Source organism: Lagenorhynchus albirostris, chromosome 12 (assembly GCF_949774975.1).
Source record: "Lagenorhynchus albirostris chromosome 12, mLagAlb1.1, whole genome shotgun sequence".
NCBI lineage: Eukaryota > Metazoa > Chordata > Mammalia > Artiodactyla > Delphinidae > Lagenorhynchus > Lagenorhynchus albirostris.
In genome coordinates, this window is record NC_083106.1 from 77,070,776 (window position 1) to 77,088,006 (window position 17,231).

General features: G+C 43.8%; 1 protein-coding gene across 4 annotated transcripts in view; it reads left to right on the plus strand.

The window, feature by feature from the left end:
• Positions 1 to 17,231, plus strand: part of FILIP1 (filamin A interacting protein 1) — a 192,433-nt gene that overhangs the window by 163,493 nt on the left and 11,709 nt on the right. For 3 of the 4 annotated variants that reach the window (XM_060168332.1, XM_060168331.1, XM_060168333.1), the window contains 2 exons: positions 6,671 to 9,476; positions 12,813 to 13,637. In XM_060168332.1, the coding sequence (XP_060024315.1) occupies positions 6,671 to 9,476; positions 12,813 to 13,019 (3,013 nt within the window). In that variant the 3' untranslated portion in view covers positions 13,020 to 13,637. Of the gene's footprint in view, positions 1 to 6,670; positions 9,477 to 12,812; positions 13,638 to 17,231 lie in introns of those variants that run through there. The other variant, XM_060168334.1, reaches the window with a different exon arrangement.

A 17,231-nucleotide genomic window follows, 5' to 3' on the forward strand; every position in this document is an offset into this window, starting at 1 on the left:
AGGAACATTTTCCTGTCTCTCACTTGGTCCCTCCAGAGCATTGCAGTATGGACATGCCCCATTCCTGCCCTCTTGGGGTCTGCAAATCCACTATTGCGTGGACTCCCTCCTGACTCTCTGGCTTTCCCCGCTCAGCCTCTCTCATTAAGTTCCTTGATGTTTTCTCATCTCAGTGTCTTTTTTCTATCCTTGGTCCTCTTTCTCTCTGATGTCTCACACCTCTTACTCATCTCATCCTCTCTCATGGCTTTAGACTGCACCCGTCACTGGACACTCCCAGTCTGTAACTTTGGCCCAGATCCATCTCCTGAACTCCTGGGTACCAATAAGCACTTCACTTGTAGGTTCCAACAACCTCAAAGTCAACGTGCCTTTTTAAAATTTTATTCTGTTTTTGGCCGCGTTGAGTCTTCGTTGCTGCACGCGGGCTTTCTCTAGTTGCGGCGAGCGGGGGCTACTTTCCCCTGCGGTGTGCGGGCTTCTCACTGCGGTGGCTTCTCTTGTTGCGGAGCATGGGCTCTAGGCACGCAGGCTTCAGTAGTTGTGTCACACGGGCTCAGTAGTTGTGGCACGTGGGCTCTAGAGCGCAGGCTCAGTAGTTGCGGTGCACAGGCTTAGTTGCTCTGCGGCACGTGGGATCTTCCTGGACCAGGGCTTGAACCCGTGTCCCCTGCATTGGCAGGCAGATTCTTAACAGTTGCACCAGCAGGGAAGCCCCGATGTACCTTTTTTGGAGCATCATGATCATCCCCTCCAAGGCTGTTTCTCTTCTCTTAGCCTATATGTGATAAGCACTGACAGCCAACAAATAACCCTGTCCAGAAGCAGTGGAGTCTGTCCAAATTTCTCCCTCTCCATCCTCACTCAGTCTGTTACCAAACCCTATGACTTCTGTCTCCTGAATATCACCACGTGAACCCCCTTCTCTTTTTATTCAATGACATAACCTTAGTTCAGACTCCGTTTCTCAACTCCTGCTTTCTCAGGAGCTCCTAACTGATCTCCAGCTTCTCCACACCTGTCGAACTTCCTCATATTCTGAATCCCAAGTTCAGAGTCATCCTCTTAGCCCGCTGGGGGCTTTGTTTGCTTGGCCTTCCTTTCCAACCTCCTTTCCTTCCACTGTTCCCACAGGTACCCTTCACTGTAGTTGAGTTACCTTTGTGGTCTATTTCCCAGTTCTGTGCTTTTACGTGCTGTTTCCACTACACTCCTATTTTAGGCTTTGCAGGCCACTTACAGTGTCTGCCTCCTCTTCTTCGTTGTGTTTTACAAGCCTTTAAAAATGTAAGAACAATTTTTAGCTCTAGGACTGTCCAGATACTGGCCTTGATCTAGATTTGGCCCACAGACAATACTGCTAACCCCTGGTCTAGAGGGTCCTTTCCCTGCCTTCTCTACTTACTTAGCTCCTACTTAGCTTTTAATATGCAGGTTAAGAGTCACCTCCTCCTAGAAGCCTCCCTGACTACACTCCCCTGATATGACTTAGCTGCCCTTCCTCTGGTTTCCCACAGAGGTAGATGCTTCCTCTGCATGTCTTTGTTCTCTGTATTGGTTTAATTGTTCTCATCTTTAGAGAGTAAATGCCTTAGGGGCAAGAACTGTGTCTTTTTTTAACTTTATATGCCTAGCAGAGTGCCCCCGCACAAAGTAAGTGTTCAGTAAATGATTGTCAAATGAGTAAACAAGAAGAGGTGTGACCAACAGCACTGGCGGATGGCATTTACTGAGAACATTCTGTGGGCTGGCCACTGTCTAAGCACTTTACAGAGGCTGTTTGCTTTAGTCTTCACAACAGAGGCACAAAGAAGTTAAGGATTTGGTTGAGCACATTCGAATTGCAGCAAGACTTTTGAGATGGCCTTTTGCGATCATCTTCAACAAACGTGGAAAGAGCTCACCATCGGCCACATTCTAGGTGCTGCGGCTGCAGCAGTGAATAAAATACACAAAAACCCACCTATCAAGGTGTTTACAGTTTAGAGAAGAACGACAGTCAATTAAAAAAAAAGAATAAGTAAAATGTATAGTGTATTAGATGGTAATAAGTGCTCTGGAGAAAAAGACAGCAGAAGAAGAAAATAGGAAGTTCTACCATGAAATGCACAAGACAAATAAGGTTGGCAAAGCAGGCCTCCCTGAGAGGGGATGATTGTACAAAGACTTGAAGGAAATGAAGCAGTGATCTAGTAGAAGATCTCAAGGATAAAAGAAAGAGTTTTAAGAGATAAAGTCACAGAAGTAGGAGGAAAAGAGTGATAACGTGGGGCCTTTTAGGCCATTGTGATGATTTGGGCTTGGAGCCGAGGAATGACGGGATCTGATTCACCCTTTTTATTTATTTATTTATTTTTACATCTTTATTAGAGTATAATTGCTTTACAATGGTGTGTTAGTTTCTGCTCTATTCACAAAGTGAATCAGTTATACATATACATATGTTCCTATATCTCTTCCCTCTTGCATCAGCCTCCCTCCCACCCTCCCTATCCCACCCCTCCAGGCGGTCACAAAGCACCGAGCTGATTCACCCTTTTTAAATCACGCTGGCTCCTGGGCAGAGGACAGATGAGGGTGAGCAAAAGTGGAAGTTGAGAGTCAGGTTAGGTCGCTATTGCAATAATACAGATAAGGGATGACGGTGGCGTGGGCCAGGGTAAGAGCAATAGCGGGATGAGAAGTAATTGGATTCGAGATGTATTTTGAAGGTAGAGTTGACAAGATTTATTGAAGAACTGAATGTGAGCTTGTGAGAGAAGGACAGAATTCAAGGATGACTCTAGATCTGGGGCCCAAGCATCTGGAAGAATTTGGTTGTAGTTGACTGATGTGAGGAGGATGTGGTTGGAACAGGTGCAAGGGAGGGCTGGGAGCTCAGAGAGATAATGACTAACAGCCCCGCGGGCTCATGGGTGACTGATGACAACGTCCCTGCTGCTGAATGGGTTGAAGTCAGCAGCAGGGAGAGCTTGACTGTATTTGAAGGGCTCTGTACATTGACCTGTCTTTCTGTTAATCACTGGGGTTGTGTTACCATTGACACAATGCTATATATAAACTGATATATTGGGTGACAAAACAGTCCAAGGAGGATCTTGACAGTTCCAGAAGGATAGGTGAATCAAGTAAGATGAAGTTAACCTAAACAAACACAAAGTCTTGTGAATTTCAGCTGTTCAAGCAATACCTGTTTGAGAAATAACATTGTTAAAAGCACACTGTGGTCAAACAGATCTGGTCCAAAATCCCAACCTGCCCCTTCTTAGTCCAGTTCCCATGATTAGGGCAAACGACTCCCTTATTTATAAAATGGCATAGTAATGCCTTGCTCAAGTGTTGTTATGAAAATGAAATGAAATAATAAAATACACAGCCTCGGATATAACAGATAGTTGGTAAATAAAATGTTTTATTATCAAAAGACCTTTCTTCCTATCCTTTATTTTTTAAAAAATTAAGTATTAGTAAATACTTGAGTTTGGAGTGGGCTTTTACGAGCCTCTTGAAATAATATTAGGACTCAGGTTTTCTCATACCTGAAACATTATTTTCCTGGAACAAGTTTTCTCGTCAGCCGGAATTCCACCTGAAAAAGTTAGCTGTCTTCTCTTTATTTTTACAACTTCTGCTTTCACCTCTTTCTGCCTTAAGATTAATAAGCTATTTTATGTTTTCAATCATATTTTAAGCCACCCTTTTATATTTGTTTACAACTTTTCTCCCTTTATCTGACATCTTAGAACACTTTGCAGGGCTTTTAATATTATTTTTCTTAATCTATTTTAAAACTGAGATATAATTTATATATTACAAAATTCACCAATTTTAATTATACATTTTGATGAGTTTTGATAAATGTGTACACCATAACAGTCAGAACACCGAAATCCTCTTATTTTGCTCCTTCAATAGCATAATTACATGGAAATGCCCCATAATGTACAGTAAATTAAGTGTTTAAAGCACAAAGTGAAATTGTAACTATTAGAAAATTGTTTGTGCGATAGTCATTATGCTTTGTGAATAGTTGCACAATGATATGATAATGCTTCTGAATGCTTGTTTAATGTAAAAAAAGAGGATTTCTAGATATGGGGGAAGAAGAAAAAAAACACCTGAAAGTGGAATGCCAAATTGACTGGAAAGGTAGATAAAAAGGTTGTTCATCCACCAGAACTAAGGATAGACAGACCATTAGGATATCTTTCCAGTCCACACAGAGAAGGTTCCCTCTCTCATGTGAGGTTTCCCACTTAAGAGAAACTCCTCTTCTCCCAGAGCTGATGACTAGGATGACCATATTCTTTAAGAGAGGGCATTGCTAATGAGATCAGACACATTCATTGTCTAATAGCCACTAGTAATATCCAATTACTGGCCTAGTAACAACCATGACATACATTCGACAAAAATTTATCCTCAGCTCAGCATTGTAAGGACTTTAGTTCACACAGCCCTATGTAGGTGGCTTGAGCTGTATTTCTAGCTCAAGCTTATTTATTTGTTCTTTCTTCCATTTATCCATTCAGTCAATATTTCTTGAGCACCTCCTATGTGCCAGGCATTGTGCTAGGGGGTGAACAAGGACCTGGCGCCCACTCTCACAGAACTTTCATGAACAGAGGTAGGCAGACATGAAAAACTTATAAGTTGATAAGTGTTATAAAAGAAGACTGCAGGGTATTATGAGAGTTTCTAAGAGGCTCTGACTTAGTCAGTTTGGTCAGGGAAGGCTTCCTGAAGGGAGTGACATTTGAGTGAGACTCAAAGGATAAAAAGTCAACCAGATATGTTCACGTGTGTGTGTGTGTGTGTGTGTGTCAGAGAGAAAGGAAGAGCAGGGAGGTACTTCTAAGCAGAGGGTCCAGCATATTTGAGGAATGTGTGGAGTTTAGATAACAGGTGAGATCAGCTTGAGATCAACCTGCCCAGGTGGTCAGGAATCACATCAGTCTGGGCCTTGTTATGGATTTCATGCCTCTATTCTTAAAGCAATAGAAAGCCATGAGAGTGTTGACTTAAAAAAATGCACAACGTGAGAGTTGCAAATTAAGCTTTACTGGAGGCAAAATGTGGACTACAGCCCCGAGACAGCATTTCAGATAACTGAGGAACTGCCCCAAGGAGGCGAGGGGTGAGCCAGGACATATAGGAGTTTTGCAACAAAAGGGCAGGTAGTCGGAACGTTAAAAGATTATTGTTAATTAAAGAAAACCAGGTATCTCAGGTTAAGGAATGTAGCGCTTTTCTGTGTATGGGAAGATGCAAGAGTCTGGGCTCACTGCAATCATTCCTTTGATAGGCACCTCAGCTACCTAGGGCCAGTATCCTGTATTTGCACATCCTGAGTTTCCTCAGGGCTCACTTCAGGGAGTGGCTGCAGTCTGATGGCTGCTAGATGGCAGGTATTCTTTTCAGCCCTGAGTTTCCTCAGGGCTCACTGGCTCACGTTGGAGGGCTGCAGTTGTTGATGACTGTGACACCCTTTGTTTATTGATGTGGCAGGAAATATGCCATTTATAAATATTCCATTTACCAGGAGTGACATGATTATATTAGAATTTGGGTGAGAGTAAGTAGTAATAATAATAATGATAACATAAACATAATAATAATATAATTATACATTTATAATATAAAGTGTAGTTTTAGCTACACTTACTATGGGCCAGGCACTGTTATACGTGCTTTCCATATATTAACTGATATGCACCTCAGACAAACCTTATGAATTAGCTACTATTTTGATGCTCAATTTATAAGTGAGAAAAGTGAGATACATAGAGGTTATATAACTTCTCCAAGATCATACAGCTAGGAAGTGGCACAGCTGAGGTTGTGAGGGGACCAGTTTGGAGGCTGTTGCAGAATTATCAGCAGATGCTGAGTACTTGGACTGGAGTAGAGACAGTGGGGAGGCATTAAGGCTATGGGTTAAGGTGTACATGACCTGTAAAATTTATAGGACTTATTTTCAGAGCACTACATTTCTAATTGTTGGCACGTTTATTTATTTGTTTGTCTCAATCATGGTAAGAACACTTAACATGAGATCTACCCTCTTTAAAAAATTTTAAGTATACAGTACAGTATTGTTAACTATTGTCTGGTATACCTTTCAACTTGCTGTTGCTTCAGTTCTCAATATCTGCCAATACCCTTTCTCACCTGTTTTTCCTGTTTCTGTTAAAAGTATTACTGTTTGCAATTATTCAGACCCAAAGCACTGAAGTCATTTTTTTCTCTCTCTCTCTCTCCCTTCCTACCAGTTAGTAAGCAGTCACAAAGTCCACGTTATCTTTTGCAAAGTTGTCACAATTCATCCTATTCTTCCCATCGCTAACGCCCTGCACACACAAATTATGAAACAGAAACTCGTACCTGAAAAGCCCTCTTCGTGCCCCCTTCTAGTCGCTACCCTTCAGTACCGGCAGCCAGCATCCTGCCTTCTGATTAGCTTCATTAATGGCTATTTGTTAAACCTTCATCTTGCAGTAATTGATAAGGGATTTATTGTAACAGCATTTTATTTTGTTTTTATGTAATACCTAAGAGAAACTTATTTGCAGACTAGTCTTTTAATATGTGTATGAAATATTTATGTATGATATAATATATAAAGTTTAATGCAATAAAATAGAATGTTTTAATATATTTTGTTTTCTAGGTTGAAAAAACTCCTTGAACAAGAAAAGGCTTACCAAGCCCGCAAAGAAAAGGAAAATGCTAAGCGGCTCAACAAACTGAGAGATGAGCTTGTGAAACTCAAGTCCTTCGCACTCATGCTGGTGGATGAAAGGCAGATGCATATCGAGCAACTTGGCCTGCAAAGCCAGAAAGTACAGGACCTGACTCAGAGACTGAGGGAAGAGGAAGAAAAGCTCAAAGCCATCACTTCTAAATCCAAAGAAGACAGGCAGAAATTGCTCAAGTTGGAAGTGGATTTTGAACACAAGGCTTCGAGGTTTTCCCAGGAGCATGAAGAGATGAGCGCTAAGTTGGCCAATCAGGAGTCTCACAACAGGCAGCTCAGACTTAGGCTGGTTGGCTTGACTCAACGAATCGAGGAGCTGGAAGAGACCAACAAAAATCTTCAAAAGGCAGAAGTAGAACTTCAGGAGCTAAGAGATAAAATTGCCAAAGGGGAATGTGGCAACTCCAGTCTCATGGCAGAGGTGGAAAAGCTTCGGAAGCGCGTACTTGAGATGGAGGGTAAAGATGAGGAGATCACGAAAACCGAATCCCAGTGCAGGGGGCTGAGGAAGAAGCTGCAGGAGGAGGAGCACCATAGCCGAGAGCTCAGACTTGAAGTCGAGAAGTTACAGGTGAGAATGTCTGAACTGGAGAAGTTGGAAGAAGCATTCAGCAAGAGTAAATCAGAGTGCACCCAGCTGCATTTAAATCTGGAGAAAGAAAAGAACTTAACCAAGGACCTGCTCAATGAGTTGGAGGTAGTCAAGAGTCGGGTTAAAGAACTGGAATGTTCTGAAAGTCGATTGGAAAAGGCTGAATTAAGCCTGAAAGACGATCTGACAAAGTTGAAGTCCTTTACCGTGATGCTGGTTGATGAAAGGAAAAACATGATGGAAAAAATAAAGCAAGAAGAGAGAAAAGTGGATGGACTCAATAAAAATTTTAAGGTGGAACAAGGCAAGGTTATGGATGTGACAGAAAAGCTCATCGAAGAAAGTAAGAAGCTTTTAAAACTGAAATCCGAAATGGAGGAAAAGGTATACAATTTGACAAAAGAGAGAGATGAGTTAATAGGCAAACTGAAAAGTGAAGAAGAAAAATCCTCTGAATTAAGCTGCAGTGTTGACTTATTAAAGAAGAGACTTGATGGGATAGAAGAGGTGGAGAGAGAAATAACAAGAGGAAGGTCTCGAAAAGGACCTGAGCTCACCTGCCCAGAAGGTAACAAAATTAAGGAGCTAACACTTGAAATCGAGAGACTGAAGAAACGTCTCCAGCAACTGGAGGTGGTGGAAGGGGATCTGATGAAGACAGAAGATGAGTATGGCCAGCTGGAGCAGAAGTTTAGAAGTGAGCAGGATAAGGCCAACTTTCTCTCTCAGCAGCTGGAGGAGATAAAACACCAAATCGCCAAGAATAAAGCAATAGAGAAAGGTGAGGCGGTGAGCCAGGAAGCTGAGCTGAGACACAGGTTTCGGCTGGAAGAAGCTAAAAGTCGAGACTTAAAAGCAGAAGTCCAAGCCCTTAAAGAGAAGATTCATGAATTGATGAACAAAGAAGATCAGCTTTCTCAGCTCCAAGTGGATTATTCTGTCCTTCAGCAAAGATTTATGGAAGAAGAAAATAAGAACAAGAACATGGGGCAGGAGGTCCTCAATCTGACCAAAGAGTTGGAGCTGTCCAAGCGGTACAGCCGCGCTCTCCGACCCAGCGTGAACGGGAGGAGGATGGTGGATGTCCCCGTGACGTCCACCGGCGTCCAGACGGATGCGGTCGGCAGCGAAGCGGCGGAGGAGGACACGCCAGCAGTGTTTATACGCAAGTCCTTTCAAGAAGAAAACCATATCATGAGTAACCTTCGACAGGTGGGGCTGAAGAAACCTGTGGAACGTTCCTCTGTCCTAGACAGGTATCCGCCCGCGGCCAACGAGCTCACCATGAGGAAGTCTTGGATTCCATGGATGAGGAAAAGGGAGAATGGGCCCCCGGTGACTCAAGAGAAGGGGCCTCGAGCCGGTTCCAGCCCGGGGCACCCAGGAGAGCTGGTTCTTTCGCCCAAGCAGGGCCAGCCCCTGCACATTCGAGTGACACCAGACCATGAGAACAGCACTGCCACTTTGGAGATTACGAGCCCCACGGCGGAAGAATTTTTTTCCAGTACCACCGTCATTCCCACCCTAGGGAATCAGAAACCGAGGATAACCATTATCCCGTCACCAAATGTCATGTCTCAGAAACAGAAAAGCGGAGATGCTACTCTCAGCGCGGAGCGAGCCATGTCCCCAGTCACAATTACTACCTTCTCCAGAGAGAAGACACCAGAAAGCGGAAGAGGGCCGTTTGCGGATAGGCCCACGTCCCCCATTCAGATCATGACCGTGTCCACATCGGCGGCCCCGGCGGACATCACCGTCCCTTCCGAATCCCAGGAAATGCCCGTGGGAAGGACTGTCCTCAAGGTCACCCCGGAGAAGCAGACTGTACCAGCCCCAGTCCGGAAGTACAACTCCAATGCCAATATCATAACCACGGAAGACAATAAAATTCACATTCACTTAGGTTCCCAGTTTAAGCGCGCCCCTGGGACTGCGGCTGAGGGAGCAAGCCCGGTGATTACTGTCCGACCTGTCAGCGTGGCCGCGGAGAAGGAGGTGTCCACCGGCACAGTCCTTCGCTCGCCCAGGAGCCACGTCTCGCCTCGCCCTGGCGCGAGCAAAGTGACCAGCACCATCACCATTACACCGGTCACGACCTCATCGGCCAGAGGAACCCAGTCAGTGGTGAGTAGAGGGGGCTGCAAAGTTCACGCCAAGGCGGGGGGCGCGGGCGTGTGCGGGGGGAGTGAGAACAACGCAGTGCCCAAAATACAGCAAAAGCACGTGCCTCGGCTCCAGCCGAACCCACTACGAGCTGTTTCCTAGGGGACTGTCTACATCAAGAAATAGGAGTAAAAAGTGGCCTAGTACTTTATGAATTTGAGTCGGTTATGAGGGATAATTTTTCTTTCATATCAATTATGGATACTCGAAAAATCCTTGCAAAGATGGCCTCTTGCAGTGTCAGCATATGGGAATAATGAGGTTTAAAATTTGGTTTTTATGTTTACAGTATTTTGAAAAATGGAGACTGGGGAGAAATGGTCAATATGCAGAAAATAATTAAAACCGTTACTGGGTTGGGCTTCCCTGGTGGCGCAGTGGTTAAGAATCCACCTGCCAATGCAGGGGACACGGGTTCGAGCCCTGGTCCGAGAAGATCCCTCATGCCGCACAGCAACGAAGCCCGTGCACCACAGCTACTGAGCCCTGAGCACCACAACTACTGAAGCCCGCGTGCCTAGAGCCCGTGCTTCGCAACAACAGAAGCCACCAAAGTGAAAAGCCCTCGCACTGCAAGGAAGAGTAGCCCCCACTCGCCGCAACTAGAGAAAGCCCGCCTGCAGCAACTAAGACCCAATGCAGCCAAAAAATAAAAATAAATAAATAAATAAACTATTCCTGGGTTATATTTCTAGAACCTAAAATATTTAAAATACATTTACATATGGTCATTGTCATATTTTATTCGAAAAGTAAGATTAAAAGATTATTATACCCAAAACTTTTTTTAAAGTAAAAAAGAAGTGAGTTTATATTTCTAAACAGTACATTGTATTAATAGTATCGTGCAGAGAGCAGGTGCTCGATAAATATTTAGTTAATACCAGCTGGGAGGCTAAATGAAGGGTTATAAAAAAGCATGTCCAAAGTATAAAAGCCAGAACTTAAAAATAAATTCTATTTTTCAAAATACATCCAGTGATGTTCTTCATTTATTGAAGACAACTGGTAGATGAAATTATAGAAGAACATGCACTACTTAGATACTAGTTTAAACTAATAGACTAGAAATTATGATTCCCAATCTCTGAATAAATTCTGCAGCATATATTAGAAACTCTTAAGAAGGAGAGGAAGCTTATTATTTAAGTATAGAAACTGTGGCTCATTTTCCCATATCTTCACTATAATTTACTTTAATTCTCTGTGCACAAGCATAGACCCAAGACAGGCTCCAAAGTGTGAATTACTTACTAACTGCTTTGCCAGTAAAGCTTTTTGTTATTGGCTCCATGGGAGCTGAATAGCATTCAGCACTGCTCACCCTTCTCAAATGGTTCAATGCTGCTTTTATTTAAGCAACACAGCGTAGCTTGGATTTTTATAAAAGCTAGTGGAGGTGTAATTGTTGTAATTTAGAGCAGATCTTCTGCTGGAACATCTTATTCCCATCTTAAGGGTCAGGTCAAGCTAGGCTTCCCTTCTGCAGCAACACTTTGGATTACTGACTAAAGCCCCTACACAAATAGGATTTCAAAACAACTGTCTAAGATTTCTAAGGCCTAAATGATGATTCACGTACTTCAGGTATATCAGATCCCATAAGATCAAGGGCAACAAAAAGTTTGGGAATACCCCTCTTAGAAATCGAATAGTTTGGCTAGTTCATTTGTGCATTTATTCAACATTTATTGACTATTAGCAGCACTTTAGGCATGGGGTTAGGTGCCGACTGTAAAGAGGACGTGTTGAAGTTCTTCTTAGTGGGAGAGGCAGGATTGAAACCTCCTTAGTGGTTCTGTGAGAGAGGTATGTACAAAGGAACAAGCAGAGAAGCCTTCACCAGGGGAAGAGGTCTTCACAGATGCAGAGAGAGGGCAGCGTGTGCACAGGAGCGGCGATGGCGATGGTGATGTGAGGAACTGGCTTGTTGGGGAAGGTGAGCCGTCCCTTTGCGCTGCGGCGGCTGGGGCTGGAGACAAAAGGCAGGAGCAGGAAAGGAGAGGCACACTGGGGTCAGATACTGAAGGTGTGTGGGTCTTTTTATGAAACTGACATTTAATCTCAGAGAGTAGACAAAGGGACCCAGAAACAAGGTAATGATTTTTAAAACTACATTATTTATGTGTTAGGTATGTCTGTAAAACCATTTAAAGGATAAATTGGAGGAAATAGAGGCCGAGGACGGGGATACTGTTGCAATTCTGTAGGCTGGAGATGGCGTATGCTTGAACTGTGGTAGCGAAAATGAGGACAGACATATATTGAAGACGGAATTGAAGATTTCATGACAAACTGAGTACAGAGGGCAGCTCTGAGGTTTCTGGCTTGGCTGTAGAGGTGGATAAAATGAGAAACTCAGGGGGACTACTGTTTGGGGGAGAAGTTAAGTAATGTTTGGGGCCTGTTATAATTGAGATGCCTGAGGGACACTGAAAATGTCTAGCACGCGGTTGGAAATCTGGATCTGCATTTAAGGAGAGCACTGAAGACTCAAGGTCCTGGGACTCAGCAACATGTGGGTGATAACTGAGGCGATTCTCAGGGTGAATGTGAAAAATGAAAAGAGGGCCAAGGATGGAGCATGGTGACACCCACATTTAGAAGGCAGGCAAGCTGGAACCGGGAGCCAGCGCCAGAGTGAAAAGGAGTCGTCAGAGACAGGAGGGGGATGGGTGAGACCCAAGTAAGAAATCACAGCAGGAGAGTTTTAGGAGCACTTCAAGAAGGGCGCTGTGGGGGAATTCTGTGGCAGTCCAGTGGTTAGGACTCCGAGCTTTCACTGCAGGGGGCACGGGTTCATCCCTGGCCGAGGAACTAAGATCCTGCATGCCATGCGGCATGGCAAAAAAAAAAAAAAAAAAGGGGGTGTGGTCAGCAGTGACAATACAAAGAAGAGAAGATCTGGCCTCCTTAGGAGGGGAAAGGAGAGCTGCTTCATGTAAAGCAAGTGAGGTGATTTGGGGGACAGTAGGAGTAAAGATGCCTGAGTATACGCAGGGTGTCCTGCAGCTTCTCTGTGAAGTAGGGGTGAAGGCTGTCTCCAGTAAGGGTAGAGGAGGTAGGTCAGGGGCTTGAGAAGAGAACGAAGGGTGCACAGACGTTCCGGGAGAGGGGAAGGGGGGCGACTGAAGTGGACTAGACACCAACTCCAACTTGCTAACAGTAATCTGATCTGGAGAGGGGTCGTTTGCGGGTAGTTCTGTGGCAAGAGCCCTGCTTATGCGCAGACTGATGGCATTTCCGGGGGAAACTCACCAACATTGCCCTTGCGTTTCTGTATTTTCTCTCTTACAGTCGGGACAAGACGGGTCATCCCAGCGGCCTACACCCACCCGCATTCCTATGTCAAAAGGTATGAAAGCAGGAAAGGCAGTAGTGGCAGCCCCAGGAGCAGGAAATCTGACCAAATTCGAGCCTCGAGCTGAGACTCAGTCTATGAAAATAGAGCTGAAGAAATCTGCAGCCGGCAGCGCTACCTCTCCTGGAGGGGGGAAGGGCTGAGGGCAGTGGCGGAGGGGGTATGTCGTGCAGATGCTACTGCTGCCCTCTGTTCGTGCCAACTCTCTACATGTACTAATTTAAGTTTTCAATATCTTGTTCATAAAATAATCAACTAATAGCCATGTGTCTTTCCTATTTTGTGGATTTGTTTTGATGCTGGGGAACAGAACTAACCAGCAAAACTACCGTGTGCTGTGTGCTTTGCAGAGGGTGCTGGGCCCGAGGCAGGGCCCGACTTCTAGACCCAGTTTTGCTTCTAGAAAGTGGACCCATTAGTTAAATCAGTAAGATATGGGGGCTGGATCACAGCCTCGCCAAAGCCGGCTCCTAATTGTAAATCAAATATAATAGACTTTGTTCCACCATAATTGATTTTTCAAAAACTCTTTTATGAAACAGGAAATAGGTTAACAATTGTCATTTGCCTCTATCAGATTCCAAATTTGTTTCATGTGCTGGAAACAAACAAACAAATAAAACCCCCCAAACAAAACCCATCTCCTAGTTATCACAGGGCCTGGACCTCTAAGGTTTTGCAGAAACAAAGGCCTCTGAGACGATTTCAGGAAACAATTTGAATATGAAATAAAATGGAAACGAAATATGGAATACTAAAAACAGAGTTTTACTTATTTGTATGAGTGTGTATTGTAAAGATTTTGGAATTTTAGAACCGTTAATGTCAGACTCATGCTCTATTCAAGTGTGCAACTGATTTAAATTGTGGAGCAGTGTGAATAGAGCTGCCAAATGGCCCTTTATAGCTCAAGAGAGGTTGTAATGGATAGAAAATAACGACAGTAAATTTTGATACATTGTTGCCAAGAAATAAAATGACATCATGCACAGCTTAATTGAATTGAAACATTTTCACAGTCAAGTGTGGACTTGACTTTGCAAGTATAGAACCAGTTCATGATTGTGTGTGTGTATGTGTGTGTGTGTGTGTGTGTGTGTGGTGTGGTGAAGTGTATTATTATTACCTGTGTTTGTATCATTGTTAATTTTAAGCATGTTTTCATAAGCATGAAGAGTGTGTGAATGCAGAACGCCAGTGTCTGTGAGATTAACCATGTTGACGTGGACATGGTGCTTGGTAGTCAAATAACCACAAATGAGCTCAAGGCTGATAACCCCCAGCTTAGCATCTGAGGTCTCAGGTAGGCAGCACCTTTGTCGAAATCTTGGAGGCAATTGGGTGAACTTCACAATAACACAATGAGTATTAAGTTACAGGTTGCTATTTTCTACTTCTAAATTGTGAAGGTTCCAGAATCATTGAATAGTCCTGATATTTGGTAAAAGGTAGATTTTTTTTAAAGACACATGTTTGGTTTTTAGCCCGGGAGTCACCGTGCTTCATGGTATAGAGACCGTCCTCTGAGTTCTTTCCACACTGTTCTTCCCGTCCCTTGTAGAACTTGGGCTCAAATTGTGGATGAGGGAGATAGACCCCTCACAATATTCACATGTACTTAATCAGATCACTGTTGCCTACAGCTCAGTTCTCAGCAAATATATTTTAAAATATTGAGCAACTACGGGAGACATGCCCTAATAATGGAATTTCAAGGCGGAAGGAGAGGGAGACTGAGAAAAAAAGGCTTTATGAAATACGATTTTGAACAAGTTTAAACAACAGATCTTGCCATTTCGAATACTGACTCGTGTCTTTTTGAAAGGGAATTTCCCCCCTTTTGTAAAGTGGACATTATCCCTTTCAGAAACAAGGACGCTCCACTGTTTTTCAAATGCCTCCCTGGCATTTAGGCTATTCGGTGTTACTGTACATGCTGTATTTGAGCAAACGAAGGCGTCAGGAGAACGAAACACTGTGTTCTGTTTTATACTACCTGCCATTCTTCAGTGACCCTTATCCTAATTGAGTGTCACTGCGGCGGTTTTCTTTTTTACCTGCTCACACCATGCTTATGTCGGTTCTGCCCGGAAGCTCATTCCATCTGCAGGGAGAGGCTGTAAGAGCTTAACCGTGAGTGGACAGGATGTTTATACATCTGGATCTTGGAATACAGCCACCTGCAGAGGACAACCGCTAAGAAAACTTGGCGGCACGACATATATTCGCTTTTCAGAAATGATAAAGTGCGACTGCCGGGGCAGTTTTCCTTTGTAATTTTAGAACCAACGCCACATTTATTGGCTAGCTTGGTTTTAAACTGCATATTAGAAATGAAAGCCACCAAGGACTGGAGGTGGAGGATTCAATGCACTCCTACTCCGGCTTCTATGTGTGAGTATAACATGTTTTTAAGATGCAGTTTCATGTGCTTTTATAAGAGTGAATGGGATGAAAAAGTTAGAGTCTTTTCCCTGTCCTGAAACAGTACTGTGTAGTGAAATAGCAGGGATCTCACTAGGGCAGCTATGAACAGCTGCTGTCAGGTCCCGTGCTGGGGAGGGAGGGGGTGCTATTTCCACAGATTTCAGTGTGACGGCTCCCTCTGGGGACAGGCAGGGCCCCATCCGCACAGCTACAGAGGCAGCCCTGGTCTTACCCTCCTGAGAATAATTTTTGTGTGTTGGCTGTTTCCACATTCTACGAGGGTGGCCATGTAGCATGCCTGGTACCAGAAACATTCCAAGATGGGACACGGCCCAAAAGGTATTGATCATGTCTTGAAAATGACTTTCCTGTCTAGGTCACCTGCTTAAACAGAGTCATTCAGTTTCTACTGGCATCTTTATTATATTTTCATTGAGGACAGGTTAACGGGGAACAGTTGGGATGTCTGGAGATTTTAGTGTACTCCTTAAGGGTAGGGTGTTACCGGATCTCTTAGTTGAATGTCTTTAAGAAACAAGTGAAGACATAGCTTTGATGTGCAGTGTGGGAAGAGTATAATTTCAGGGAAACAAAAACCTGTCCAAGAATGGGAGATGCACAAAGATTTGAATTTCTCATGCCTTTCATAGATTTGGAATACTGGGGAGAGAGCAAAACTTTCCTGATTGGGAAAACCCCAGGGATATTAGATGAGAAGGGCACGTTTATGTGGGCAGCAGGAGGGCAGAGAGAGAGAGGAAGAGGTAACAGGATGAGCACAGAGAGGGCTTCCCAGTAAACAGGGATGCATTATTCCCAAACCTCCCTAACCCAGCTGATCGTCAGTGTTTCCCCCATACTTCCTCCTCCAGTCTCATCCTTGGTTATCTCCTCACCCTCTGCTCTTTCAGCTTCTCCTTTTCACCTGTTACCTCCACACAGGATGTAAGTATGCTCTGGCCTCTTCCGTTTCAGCACAGTTTTTCCTTCAGCCATGCAGCCCTCTATAGCTACCGCCCTGAGCCCTTCCCTGCCTGCCCAGTGGAGCCACTGACACAACGCTCGGCCTTTTCTGCCTCCACTCCCACTGTTCCCATTGATTCTTTAATTATTCTTTATTTTTGTGAAAGTAACTCATATACAGTTAAAATACAAGCCAGTGCTAAAAGACATGAAAACAGCTGTTCATCACCTCACACCCCCTTTCCAAACTCAGCTCTACTCCTTAGGGAAAATTATTTCTCACTCTAAATTGATAAATTTTGGATATCTTTTTCTTCCCGTTATTGTTTTGATGTTTGAGAATTTAGTCCTCTTACATGTCTCCTCCCTTCCCTTTTCCCCATCCTCACAATATGACTGCACCACACAGTTTTTGATAAATGAGCAGCCGGCAGCCAGCATGTTTCATGTTCTTATGTTTACAATGTAAATTTAAATATTGTTCCCTGCTGAGCCAACTAGTGTACTATGATTATGTTTCCTTCCTCGTACCATGTTCCCCCTTCAAAAGAATAATTGCTTTAATTTTTCGTCTGTGTGCTTTTCTATGTATCTATCTGTATTTTTTCCAGATGCTCCAATAGATCTACCAAACACCTATGAGTAATTTTTCCAAACACTTAAGCACATCAGTTTCATACTTTTCCCTGGAGGCCTGACTAATTCAACCCTCTGCTTCCCTACTTAGTCTGGAATGCTTGTCCTTTACGTCTGCTGCTCAGCTGTGGTCCTATTGCCTACGTTGAATCTTCTGTTACCTGGATTTCTTATCTTCTACTTCTTTTGCTTACCTGTTTGTCTGTCTATCTATCTATCTATCTATCACCTATCTATCTATCTACCTATCGAAGCGCATCTTCCAGTAGTTTCTACAGAGAAAAATCCTCCAGTAACCTTCCTGAGGCAGGCTACCTGTATTCCGGGAA